Source organism: Hippoglossus hippoglossus, chromosome 3 (assembly GCF_009819705.1).
Source record: "Hippoglossus hippoglossus isolate fHipHip1 chromosome 3, fHipHip1.pri, whole genome shotgun sequence".
Classification (NCBI taxonomy): domain Eukaryota; kingdom Metazoa; phylum Chordata; class Actinopteri; order Pleuronectiformes; family Pleuronectidae; genus Hippoglossus; species Hippoglossus hippoglossus.
This window is the reverse complement of record NC_047153.1, coordinates 32,144,165-32,158,386: the sequence shown is the minus strand read 5'-3', so window position 1 is coordinate 32,158,386 and position 14,222 is coordinate 32,144,165. Positions and strand designations below refer to the sequence as shown.

Here is a 14,222-nt window from a genome sequence, read left to right as displayed (position 1 = left end):
GTATTCCACTGATGAAATATATGTTTTACTTTATTATTTGTTGCTGTTTGTTGTTGTTAACTCTTTGGTTCTTGTTAGGATCCTATAAGACTAATATGACTGTCACAAATGTCACGATTTGAGCCGTTAGGGTGAGGGTTAGATCCTTTGAAGCTTTGATCTCCAGAGCAGGTTAGAGATGCAATTTAAGTTACCATGGGGATTTACCCTTTCAAGAAATGTACTACCATCACAACCCAGAAAGGTTCACTGCAAGTGGATAATTGATCCTGATGGTGGCAGTGAAGGAAGAGCCGGAAGGTTCCAACAACATTGGGTATATTGGGTATAATGGGTTATACACTGCAAATGATCAATGGATGTAGAGGCTGTTGCAGAATGCCTAAAGATGGAAAATCAAATCGTAAATAGTCTGTCATTTACACCATATTTTAAGCCTGTATGTCCGCATCTGGCAGTGGCAATGCTACCAAGCACCCCGTGCTTGCCCATGGGCAAGAGCTTGTATGCTGTGTTTGCGTGTTTGAAGTTTGAAGAAGGAGTCACCAGTTACTTCAATTGTATTGGATTTGGCTGCAACGCTGTTTACCCCTGAAACTCCAAAAGTGTTTTGTGGACTCAAACACTTCACCCACCCCTCCATCGGCATAGTGGTAAGAAGATAATGAGTGAATTTTCATTTTTCGGTGAACTATCCCTTTAACAAGGTGATATATCCCCTGTCCTTAACCCTCAATAAGTGTAAGGAAAAACTATGAATCCTCAGAGAGGCGCCACATGAGTAATCCCTCTCCCAGGACGGACAGAAGTGCAATAGATGCTGCGTGTATCTGAACACATCAATAAAATTACAATATTTACAACATTGATTAGAAGACACAGTTTTATGCAAGGAAAGGTGTGACAATTGTCTAAAGTATTTCAACATAAGAAGGAAGGTACATAGATTGATAATAACAATAGATTGATTGTTTTCAGTAAAGTGGTGTTTTATCTAGGGGCAGTCTTTTATTGAACGTGTGTGTGTGTGTGTGTATGTGTGTGTGTGTGTGTGTAAATAAGCTGATGGGGTTTACTGTAGGTCAAGGATTAGTTTTCCAGGTGGTTCTCCATAAAGCACCTCTTCTAATTTAATCAGCAGTTTGCTGAAGCTTTTCTCACACACACCCACAAACACCTGAGAGTATACACGGTCTCATTACAGCTTCGACGAAACACAGGTAGGTTAACATTTCTTTACTATAATATGCAAATGTAGAGTTTAAATAGGAAAACTAACGTAACCATTTACTTATGATTTTTAATGAGTGAACTTTACATTTGAATTTATCGTACTTCACAAACACAAAGGAATATGAATAAATTGCGTCAAATATATATATATATATAAACAAGTAGCATGTAAAAAGATACCTCAACATCAAAACCAATTACCTATATTAATGATATGGCTGTAAGTGTTTGTGTTTTGTACGTCAGAGACAGCTTATGGAGCATCTGTCCTCTTTACTGCATTAAGTCTTGGACCATCTGTCTGGTTGGCGTTTTGGTGTTTCTGAGGCAAATATTTGATTGTAGGACAGCAAGGACAGTTTGTGTGTGAGACTGTGACAGAATGTGGATATTTGTTTGCATGTTGTACATTTGTATAGTAGACCTGCTGTCTAATACTGTTAGCAGTGGAGAGAGACAAAAAGTCACTTCAGCAGGAGAGAAATATTCCTGTAAAAGAGGTGGTGCTTCTCTCCATATTTTATTACCCCAACCGTAATAACTGGACACTGGACAGTTTGTGGAATCACCTGTTTATTATTGAAGCGTAAGTGTAAATGTAAGTGTAAGAGTGTAATAGCATTTTGCCGAAAATGCAATGAGCCAAAAAATCTTGTGCTGATTATGCCATTATGATTAATAAAAAATCTATATTGCAATTAAAAGTTTAAATAAAATAATTACAGGAATAGTTCATCCAAAAATGAAAATTCACTCCTTTTCTAATCACCCCTATGCCGATGGGGTGGGTGGGTGAAGTGTTTGAGTCAACAAAACACTCCTGGAGTCTCGGGGGTAAACTTTGTCAAAGCAGAATCCAATACAATTGAAGTCAATGGTGAGTCCTTCTTCAGACGTAATAAAACAACAGAAAAAACACAACATGCCTCCATACTGCTCCTGTGGTGTCATCCAAGTGTCTGTAAGCCCCGACATTTAAATTCAACTCAAAACGGGGTCATGAACATTGTTTTAAGATAGGTCACTAATCAGCTACACTGTTTAACCCTGAAACTCCAAAAGTGTTTTGTGGACTCAAACACTTCATCCACCCCTCCATCAGCATAGTGGTGAGTAGATAATGAGTGAGTTTACATTTTTTGGTGAACTATCCCTTTAAGAGGTATCTGGCTAAATTTAGCAAGATCTCAATAACCTGCTAGAAGTAATATGAAAATGATGCAGCCTATAACTTCCTGTGTATGTCTTCAGAGAAAGTCCGGACCCAATTCTCAGGTGATCCTCAGCAGGTCATGTCTGAAAATGGCTTTTGTCTCAGCACATCCATGAATGGCTAGAATTGCTGTCACTCTCTATGTTACATGTAGGTGTTCCCATCCTATTGGATAGTTAAGCCTTAGTTTGCATTACTAAATCACATTGTGTCCTTACGTCTTGCCACTGGTGAAATACACAAAAGAGTTAAAGAGAGTTGAAGTTGGTGTCTCTCTGTCTGGAGCATCTGAGTTAGATATGAAAGTCCCTAAGCGTAGACACTACAATGTACTGTTGGTTGGCCCTTATCTATAACCTGACCTTTGGTGCTGCTTAAAGAGAGAATGGAGTATCTGTGGAATTTAGACAGGCACTATTCTCCTGTACAGATATAATATAATATTAAATTATATACATAATATATAGTGGCATATACAGTAATGTGTGAGGATGGTCAAAAATGTCCTCAACATAAGCAGCATGGCTAGTGAATTAATGAATGACATACGGTGTGTATATATATATATACATATATATATATATATATATATATGTCTAAAATCAAACTCTGTGTTTGTGTCTCTCTGTAAACTGAGTAGTATGGATGGGGTCCCTCTAAAGATGCCACAGGCTGTCTCACAGGAAGTCAAAGAAGATGTCAAAGTCATTATCACTGATTATCTCAACATACTGCAGGACACAGAGGTGAGTGTGATTAACACAGCTGTACAATAAATCTGTTACCTCATCTGTAAACATAACACTTTTCTACAAGCACACGCTGCTCACAAAAGTACATATACTCCACCTTCTTTGCTGCTGTAGTTGTGCTTACAGTTTTGCCTGGCTTTATCATTCTTTTTTTTTTTAAACAATATTTTTATTGAATTTTCAAGTGTATATCAATACAAAACATCAATGAACAAATATATATATATAAACAATGTCACTAAGTTTTGGGGTTATCCTAACACCCAGGTACTTAAGTCCATCCTATGTGGTCATAACTGGTGTATTTATTTTGGGGTTGAGCCATCTTCTTGATTTAGAAGCAACAAAACTTAAAATAAATAAATTAAGATTTATTAATTCTATATCCAGAGAATTTGCCAAACTTTTAAATTAAAGTAATCAGATTTGGGATACTATTCTTCAAGTTTGTTGAACTTTGTAGGCTAAAAGGTTTAGAAATTATACCAGGGGTCTTCAACGTTTTTCAGGCCAAGGACCCCCAAACTGATGGAGAGATGGAGCAGGGACCCCCTACTATATATATTGTATAAAATTGTGTTTTTATAAACAATTTTAAGAGGTCCTCCTCTTTGTGTACAGGAGGCTTGGAGGGACAGGTCTAGGCTAGTCTCGTGCTGTGAGTGAACCGGTGCCCAGCTTGAGAGAGCTCCTCTGTGTCGCTGAATGTGTGCATTGCTGACTGAAAGATAACTCCGTTTGCTACAATATGTTGGATTCATGTTAATGTGTATTTAAAGACATTTAAATTTGTGGGAAAAAAATTGGTTTGAAAAAATATATATATATATAAAAAATTGTCTAATCAACCAAAAATTGAAGACCTCTGAATTATACTATTAGTCAATATTTCTGCAGTTGGGTTTGTATACAGTAATTTAGTCCATTTGAGAAAGGTTTCACCTAATCATTATCTGGGAAGCAGCTCAAAAAGGTATCTCCACTCTATTCTGTCAAATGCTTGGCTAGCATCAATTGACAACATGGCAGTATCTTTTGCATTTCTATACTCAAATAATACATTTAAAACTCCCCTTATGTTGTGAAAGCCTTGTCGTTTTAATATAAAGCCATTTTGATCATTACTGATCAGCTGAGGAAGACAATGTTCTAGTCTTTTAGAGAGTCCTTTGCAGAATATATTCGTATCGCATCACATTAAACTAATGGGACTAAAAGATGAACAACTGGTTGGTAATTTGTCAGGTTTTAATATTACAGTTATCATAGCTAGTCTTAACGATGGTGGAAGAGTTCCTATTTTATATGATTCAATAAACATATCTAATTAAGGTTGTACCAGTTTCTGTTTGAACGTTTTATAAAATTCTATAGGTATCCCATCAGGACCAGGTGCTTTCCCACTGTTCATGCTGCTTATAGCCTCACTAAGATCCTCTACTGTTAATGCTCCGTCCAGCACTTCCTTTTCATCTTCGGATAAAGTCTGAAATTGCAGTTGGTCCAGAAATGTATCTTGTTGTTGTTGGGCATCTGCTTATTCTGACTTGTATAATTATTCATAAAAATCTCTGAAAGCAGCATTAATTTCAACTAGGTCTACAGTTAAATTGCCAGACTTTGTCGTTATACTGTTTTTGTTCTTTGAGCTTGCATTTTCTTAACCTGCCAGGCCAGTAATTTGCCTGGCTTTTCTCTCTGATCGTAGTTTGTTTGTTCCATAAAAGGTTTTTAGCAACTTTGTCAGTTGTCAGTTTATTGTAATCAGCTCTCATTGCTGTAAATCTTTGCTGCTTGTCCATGTCATTGTTCTCATGAATTTCTAATTCTAGTGTTTTAATTTGTTTTTCCAATATTTGTATTTTCCCGTTGTATTGTTTGGTCTTGGAACTTGTATACTTAATCATTTCTCCCCTTATATAAGCTTTGAATGCTTCCCATCTTACACTGGCGGTAGTTTCATGTGTATTTAGTTGGAAATAGTTAGCTATGCAAGCTTCTATAAATTTAAGAAAGGATGGATCTTGTAACCAGTATACTTGAAACCTCCATCTTGGAGAATGTTGGGCAAATTTACCTAGACATATTTCCATTGACACAGCTGCATGAACACTAATCACTATGCTGTCATACCAGCAGTTTTTGACATTCGTCAGCAATTCAACAGATATTAAAAAATAATGCGTGAATATGTTTTATAAGTAGAAGAGTGACAGGAGAATTATTTTCTGTTTGGGTTTTGTTTCATCCACACATTGACCAATCTTAGATCTTTTATGAATTCAGTCAGTATTTTCCTAGTCTGTATGTGTGAGGCGTCCACTCCAGTTAGCCGGTCCATTGCTGGATCTATAGTACAATTAAGATCCCCTCCTAAAATACAGAGACCTTCTAGGGTGGACACAGTCAACAGTAGAATTTCAAAGAAAGGTGGTGTGTCCACGTCAGGACCATAAATATGAATTAAATTAATTTTACATGACATAAGGATCCCCTGTATAATAATATATCTCCCATTTGGATCTTGAATAATTTTTGTGATTTGAAATGGAATTGACTTGTGTCCAAGGATGGCAACACCTCGTGCATAATTATTATAGGAATCATAAATCACTTGGCCTGGCCATCTTTTTCTAAACAAGGTATATCAGACTCCATCAAATGGGTCTCTTGTAAAAACACAATTTTTGATCTTAGATGTTTCAACCTATTTATAACTTGATTCAGTTTAGTCAATTTTCGAAGCCCCTAACATTCCAACAAGTAATCTTAATTTCTGAATTATTCACTGACTTTGTTTTATCCATATATAATATATTTTAGTAAAGTGATAAGGTTATAATTATTGTTGATCCTGCTAAAACCATATACATACTGTACATGCAAATATCACACACTGGACGGGAAAAGAAGAACAACTGCGGTATCAACAACAAATAACCAAACAACCATAATGTCTTCTATCTTAATGTAAACCCCTATTCGTCTTCTCCTATAGAACCAATTCAATTTCCCCTTGTGCAGCACTCTCATTTTACAAGGATTATGTTGAAATCCTCGAAAGGATCCCATGTCCACAAACTGCTTCACAACTGTAGTGAATCCTCGTTGAATGCAGACCGTTTCTGCAGACAAATTCTGAGAGAAAGAAAGCTTGGCCCTGTCATGCTTGATTTCTCGCTGCCTTTTTTCGCGATAGACAAATTCCTTCTCCTTCAAGATTCAAGAGTTTATTGTCAATGCACAACAATTACATTAAGCAATCGCTGGCAATGCAATGCTTGGGTCACAGGCTCTCTTATCGCAATGCTCAGAATATTACAGCAAAAAATATAGAATAAAATAGAATATCAAAAATAGAAAATAAAATATATATATCTAAATATACACTACCGTTCAAAAGTTTGGGGTCACCCAGACAATTTCGTGTTTTCCATGAAAACTCACTTTTATTCATCAAATGAGTTGCAAAATGAATAGAAAATATAGTCGAGACATTGACAAGGTTAGAAATAATGATTTTTATTTTAAATATTAATTTTGTTCTTCAAACCTTGCTTTCGTCACAGAATGCTCCATTTGCAGCAATTACAGCATTGCAGACCTTTGGCATTCTAGCTGTTAATTTGTTGAGGTAATCTGTAGAAATGTCACCCCACGCTTCCTGAAGCACCTCCCACAAGTTGGATTGGCTTGATGGGCATTTTCTTGCGTACCATACGGTCAAGCTGCTCCCACAACAGCTCAATGGGGTTGAGATCTGGTGACTGCGCTGGCCACTCCATTACAGACAGCATACCAGCTGCCTGCTTCTTCCCTAAATAGTTCTTGCATAATTTGGAGGTGTGCTTTGGGTCATTGTCCTGTTGTAGGAGGAAATTGGCTCCAATCAAACGCTGTCCACAGGGTATGGCATGGCGTTGCAAAATGGAGTGATAGCCTTCCTTATTTAAAATCCCTTTTACCTTGTACAAATCTCCCACTTTACCAGCACCAAAGCAGCCCCAGACCATCACATTACCTCCACCATGCTTGACAGATGGCGTCAGGCACTCTTCCAGCATCTTTTCACCTGTTCTGCGTCTCACAAATGTTCTTCTGTGTGATCCAAACACCTCAAACTTTGATTCGTCTGTCCATAACACTTTTTTTCCAATCTTCCTCTGTCCAATGTCTGTGTTCTTTTGCCCATATCAATCTTTTCTTTTTATTGGCCAGTCTCAGATATGGCTTTTTCTTTGCCACTCTGCCTAGAAGGCCAGCATCCCGGCGTCGCCTCTTCACTGTAGACGTTGACACTGGCGTTTTGCGGGTACCATTTAAAGAAGCTGCCAGTTGAGGACCTGTGAGGCGTCTATTTCTCAAACTAGAGACTCTAATATACTTGTCTTCTTGCTGAGTTGTGCACCGGGGCCTCCCTCTTCTCTTTCTACTCTGGTTAGAGCCCGTTTGTGCTGTTCTCTGAAGGGAGTAGTACACACCGTTGTAGGAAATTTTCAGTTTCTTCGCAATTCCTCGCATGGAATAGCCTTCATTTCTAAGAACAAGAATAGACTGGCGAGTTTTACATGAAAGTTCTCTTTTTCTGGCCATTTTGAGAGTATAATCGAACCCACAAATGTGATGCTCCAGATACTCAACTAGCTCAAAGGAAGGCCAGTTTTATAGCTTCTCTCACCAGCAAAACAGTTTTCAGCTGTGCTAACATAATTGCACGAGGGTTTTCAAGGGTTTTCTAATCATCCATTAGTCTTCTAAGGCGATTAGCAAACACAATGTACCATTAGAACACTGGAGTGATAGTTGCTGGAAATGGGCCTCTATACACCTATGTAGATATTTCATTAAAAACCAGACGTTTCCACCTAGAATAGTCATTTACCACATTAACAATGTATAGAGTGTATTTCTGATTAATTTAATGTTATCTTCATTGAAAAAAACAGTGCTTTTCTTTGAAAAATAAGGAAATTTCTAAGTGACCCCAAACTTTTGAACGGTAGTGTATATATACACCTAAAGAAAAAACAATAGTGTAATTATGTGCAATAGTGCAAATTTGCTAAGGTGCTGGTTTAGTGGAGTTATTGCAGATTGGAGGAGTTTAAAAGTCTTATGACCTGGGGGATGAAACTGTCTCTGAGCCTGGTCGTGCGGGCCCGGATGCTGCGGTACCGTCGGCCGGATGGCAGCAGGCAAAACAGTTTTTGGCTGGTGTGATAGGGGTCTTTGATGATCTGGTCAGCCTTCTTCCTACACCGCTGGGTGTAGAGGTCCTCCATGGATGGCAGCTCCGTCCTGGTGATGTGCTGGGCAGACTTCACCACCCTCTGTAAAGCCTTACGGTTGAGGGCGGTGCAGCTGCCGTACCAGGCAGTGATGCAGCCAGTCAGGATACTCTCTATGGTGCACCTGTAGAAATTGCAGAGAATCCTGGCATCCATGTTGAGCCTCCGCAGCCTGCGGAGGAAGAAGAGCCGCTGTCTGGCCGTCTTCCTGATGGAGTCTGTGTGGTTGGTCCAGGTCAGGTCATCACTGATGTGGACCCCAAGGAACCTGAAGCTGCTGACTCGCTCCACCGTAGTCCCGTTGATGGAGAGGGGGGCGTGTTCTACTCCTTGTCTCTTCCTGTAGTCCACGATCAGCTCCTTCGTTTTGCTGACGTTGAGATGGAGGTTGTTGTCCTGGCACCAAGATGTCAGGGCTCTGACCTCCTCTCTGTAGGCCTTCTCATCGTCGCCGGTGATCAGGCCTATGACAGTCGTGTCATCAGCAAACTTAACGATGGTGTTGGAGCTGTGGGTGGCCACGCAGTCATGCGTGAACAGGGAGTACAGGAGAGGACTGAGCATGCAGCCCTGGGGGGCACCGGTGTTTAGAGTCAGGGTGGAGGATGCCTATCCGCACCGCCTGGTACTTTAGAAAGCGGATAAGAACTGCTCGAATCTGTTTTGGTTTGGCAAGACCCAGCGTGCGATGAACTCGCTCTAGATTGAATGTTTTTCACCAGAACTGAGTTTACCACATAGTACAATGGTTATAGTCCGAGCGGAGGGACTTCAACTCTGTTAGCACATCAGCTACACTAGTCATGTTGCTAGCTTCTGTCGCTATCGTCGTCGGAGCGGTAGTAGCAGTAGGTCTTCGTAGTTGTATTGTGTGTCCTAGTGAAAATCGCACACTGTTTTGCTGCAGATGGTTTTGACATGTTCAGAGCCACTCTGTTTACTCAAAAGTTTCGGCACATTGTTGTTTTTTTTTATCAAGTTTGCGTTCGGTTGTGTGGAGCATTTAGGCTACTCCGCCATCTTGGTCTAGGTCACGCAAAACCCCCAGCTTTATCATTCTTTATGAAATGGCAATATATATTTGCCTCATGTATCTAACTATATATATTTTTGTTTTACAATTGTTGAAACCAGCCTTTTATTTTAAATTATAATAATTTTGTGTTAATAATGTAAATGTTAACTTATTATTTATATAGCTTTTAAAACAACTTGGTTGACTAAAGTGGTTTAAAAAGTAAAAGGTATGACAACAAAACAGCAATACGTAATATATCAAAAATACTAATATGGAGTGGTAAGCTGTTCCACAAGTTTGGGGCAGCTACCACTGCATGACATGAAGAATTTGCGTCAGTTAATGCCCATGTAAATTTCTGTGGAAGTTCAGGTTAACGACTGTTCACAGGAATCTGCAGGCAGCACAGAAAACTGCCAGGAACTGCCGGGAATTGATGTGGGGTTCCAGTTTCGGGCAGTTTTACAAGCCTGAGAATGTTGGCAGTTGACCCCCCTGCTCCTAGGTCTATGGGGGGGCTTTCACATGTAAATGACAAAACTGTGATCTTTAGAAATGCAAATCAGGATAGTTTCATTTAGTGGTGCAGACGTTACACCTTTTTCTAACAGGTACTAACTCCCTTTTAAGAAAATCTCTCGTATAAATACCTCAGGCTTAGTATAATTATAGAATCATAAATTGTAGCTTGAATAGATTTGCCTTATATAAGTAAGTATGCTATAATGAGTGTAATCAGTGATACAATTTCCAGGCTACATCTGATGATACATTGTTAACATTGCATGTCTGTCAAGCTCATCCAAGAAAATCTGTTGGAATGGAGAGAGTGGCACCACTGTACAGTTTTCTAAGAGAAGTCTTTCTGCTGACACCAAAACACCATTTGGACTTCAATTGACCTATTGTTGTTATTAAACTTTCCCAGTAGTCCATTAATACACTCTTACAATAAGTGGAATTCAACTATGAGAGTACAAACCCAGAACAGCAAGAATCATGTAATTACATTAACTTAACACCAGAAAGAATAAACTGGTCCTCAGTCACCTACTCATCGTATATAAATGTGAAGTACAATTTAAAAACTGTTATAACCGCTGTTTCAAAAGTGAAAAGGTCATATGTGAAGTTTTACTCTGAAAACGTTACACTCAGCTTATGAATACGTCCATTCCTGTAGATGCCATGTCAGTCATTAACGTAATCATGTTAGAGGGCTCGTCCAATCACAGCCTCGTGAATGAAGCGTCTGTCTCCCGCAAACAAGAAACTACCGGCTGTTGTTTTGCGTGGTTCCATGAATGACTCTGTTTTCGGTGTAAAAAACTTGCTGAATTTAACACGACACTGTTTCCCTGAGGAGAGGATGAGTGCGTTGGAAAGCAAAGCCGCGGGTCCAGTGTGGAGGAGTTGAAGCGGAGAAGACGGGCGCACAATCCCCAAATTACGGTAAGAGCTAAGCTACAGAGAGAAGCCATTGCTAACTGCTAAGCCAAGTAACACGATCTGAATAGTGTGTAAACAACTGTGGGATTAGCGAGAAAGTTGCTAAAAGAAGAAGAGAGCATCGAGTGCTTGAGCAGAACTAGTGCATGTTAAAATATGTACGAATTGCTTAAACTTAAAGGGGACATAGCATGCCCATTTTACCACAAGTTGATATGGTTCCTTGGGGTCTTAATGAAATGTCTGTAACATACTTTGGTCAAAATACCACAAGGATCATTTAAAACAGCACCCTTTTTACCCTGTCTAAAACAGCCCTCCACAGAGTGACCTGTTTTGAGTGCCTGTTCCTTTAAATGCTAATGAGCCAGCTCCCCCCTCCCCCCTCTCCCCCCATGATTTTAAACGATATAAATTACATATTTTATATGATATAAATTATCAAATATGCATCCCATACTTTGTATTCCCCTTCTGTTGTCCTGGAGTTTAAATTTTCCCAATCACATAATTAAATGTCCCCCTCTGCCCATCCACTACAAGCACACAAGCAGACAGACAGAGAGAGAAAGAGAGGGGGGGGCTATGAAGACCATCATTTACCCCCGAACCCCGACATTCAACGGGTACAACAACAAGCGGAGAAAGCAGAATCGCGGGCTGACCTTATATATACAGTCTATGGGGCTGACCAGCGCGGAGAAATGCACGTCCCGTGTGAACAGCCAGGCGGCTGCGCGCTTGAGAACGGCGCTGCGCTGCCTCGCAGCGGCGCTTCCGCGTCCGGTGTAAACCCGGCGTAACGAGTGGGGGGGCTCTGTGTGTTTGTGCCAGTGTTACAGTAGTGCTGAACACTGCGGAAGTCTTCCACACTGCTGGCTGTGTGGCGTTGACACAAATTCCAGCTCACGCATGGGAGAGCGAGCGGTCGCGCCCGAGCAACTGCTGCAGCCTCCCAGTCCCAACGATCCAGACAAATGCCACATGTGAGTGAATCGCGGGCTGACCAGCGGAGAAATGCGAGTCCCGTGTGAACAGCCAGGCGGCTGCGCGCTTGGGAACAGCGCTGCGCTGCCTCGCAGCCTCGCTGCGTCCGGTGTAAACCCGGCGTAACGAGTGTGGGGGGACGGGGGGGGATGAGGTGGGGGGTGGGCCAAGGCCATGTAGGGAGACTTCCAGTGCATTGATACGACACAAAACCCAGGAAGCTCAATCGAGTCACTCAAGCATGACGTTTCTGACTTAGAGGAACCATAACAAAACGCGCAAGTGTTTTTTTCCCAGAGTTTTTGGGTTGGTAGACATGCCAGATACCCACACTAACATGTAGAAGCACTAACAAAGTGGAATTTGCATGCTATGTCCCCTTTAAGAGTTTGTTCTCGTTAAGTTTTTTCATAAACGTGACTTTTTGTCCTGTTGTATTTTATAGGAAACTGTCCGTCGTCTTCACACCTCTGGAGCAGATTCGGACAGAGTCCCACCAAGAACTTATGACCCAGAGACATTTCAAGCATCACCTGATTAGTTTTTCACTGGCTAGGCCAGTTGTGTTTTTACAATATTTGTGCTGTATGTAAATAAAGCTTTGACTCAACATGTACCTTGTAAATTTTTTTACATATAACATCAAGCATCACATGAATAAATGTATAGGCTTCAGTAACTGCAGTGCTTTTGGTATAGGCTTATTAATGATTAATATTTATAAATAGATTATTCGTAATAATAACTATATATTAATTATTATTATTATTATTATTATCGTGTGGGAGGGGTTTACCCACGTGTGTATTATAATGACCCAGGGTGACCAATAGCAACAGATCTACCAGCCAATCACAAGTGACTTTTCGTTTCAAAGGTCTGTGGTTTCATCCAATGGTGAAGTGAGATAAGTTCTCACCAGCGGTTTCACTGCGATTCATATGCTAATTAGATCACACTGCGCTACCAGGAGTACGTTTCTGTCAATTTGTGTCACGGCCGAACGCGGACTTCACATCCTGTAAACAGCCACTAACTGCCAGGAATTAGGGGAGTTTGCAGGCGTTTGCAGGGGCAAAAATTTGGCTTTCGTGCAGTGTACTGCAAAGGGTGTGAACATAAAGGAGTTCAGCTAGGTAAGGCATTGCCCGTTCATTAAGAGATTTAAAAGTTAACAATAAAATGTTTCAATCCTGTAACAAACAGAAAGCCAGTGGAGGGAGCGCAACACAGGTGTATTATGGTCCCTCTTTTCTTTCCTGTCAGGAGGCCAGCAGAATCATTTTGGACTATTGGCATTGAATGGATGACTGGTTTAAGCCCACATACAAAGAATAACAGTAATCAGGTTTAGAGGTTATGAAGGCTTTTACCTTAGCTATAAGTCTTAACTGAAAGAAGCTAGACCTAACAATGGAATAAATCTGCTTGTCAAATTTAAAAACACTGTCAAAATAAACACCTAGGGCCTGATCTACTAAAGGTTTGCGTGTGTGAAACGTGTGCAAACTTGATTTCACCCGCAAAAAAACATGCAAGCTGATCTACTAATGGTGCGCACTGAGGATTGCTTGCAGAATAATACGTTCTGTCCATTAAGTTTGCCTTAATGAATATGCAATATCGGGCGTTTCTACCCGAGTGCGCAAAATATTGGGAGGAGTAGATGCAAATACTTTAATTTAGCACACGCATTGTGATTTACAAAGACCTCACCACTGCCTGTACCCCATCTTCGATCCCTCTTTCCAGGGCACTGATGGCCATCGTCAGACCAGATACAGCGCTGACGTGCTGCCTGGTGTGCTATAATGGCCCGCGTGTCGCGCCTGAGCGCTCGTGCAACAGAAAGTGAACTGCACCTGCTGCTCAATATTTAGGCATCTCTTCCAGCCCCCCAACAGGTTTTATTTGCCCAGGTTTTATTATGAGCTTTTTTTTCTTTTGTTCTTCTTCTTATGTCCTGCCATCTTCTCTTAATTTCATTGGTTGTTCTTTTTATTTTACCATCAGCATTTACTTTCTCGCAAATACTCTCCCATATCATGTTTCTTTGAGTTATATTAATATTTCTTTGCTGTAGCTCAACATCGTGTTTGTTTGCCTCTTCCACTAACATCTCCAATTGCATGGCATTAAATTTCGCTTTGTGCTTGCAGTCACTCTGCTCTCCGTAATGTTCCACGGAGGAAAACAGTTAATAAATACTACTCCCTCTACCATGTTTGCACCTGTTATCATTTAAGCAATTATTTTTAGTAGATCACCCGCAAAACACCCAC

The 14,222-nt window shown here is 40.3% G+C and overlaps 1 protein-coding gene across 2 annotated transcripts in view; it reads left to right on the top strand.

The window, feature by feature from the left end:
- Positions 1-1,114: 1,114 nt before the first annotated feature.
- Positions 1,115-14,222, top strand: part of ubap1lb (ubiquitin associated protein 1-like b) — a 39,219-nt gene continuing 26,111 nt past the window's right edge. Inside the window, exons 1-2 of one of the 2 annotated variants that reach the window (XM_034581555.1) lie at positions 1,115-1,220; positions 3,087-3,192. In XM_034581555.1, coding sequence (XP_034437446.1) covers positions 3,088-3,192 — 105 coding nt within the window. In that variant the 5' untranslated portion in view covers positions 1,115-1,220; position 3,087. Of the gene's footprint in view, positions 1,221-3,055; positions 3,193-14,222 lie in introns of those variants that run through there. The other variant, XM_034581556.1, reaches the window with a different exon arrangement.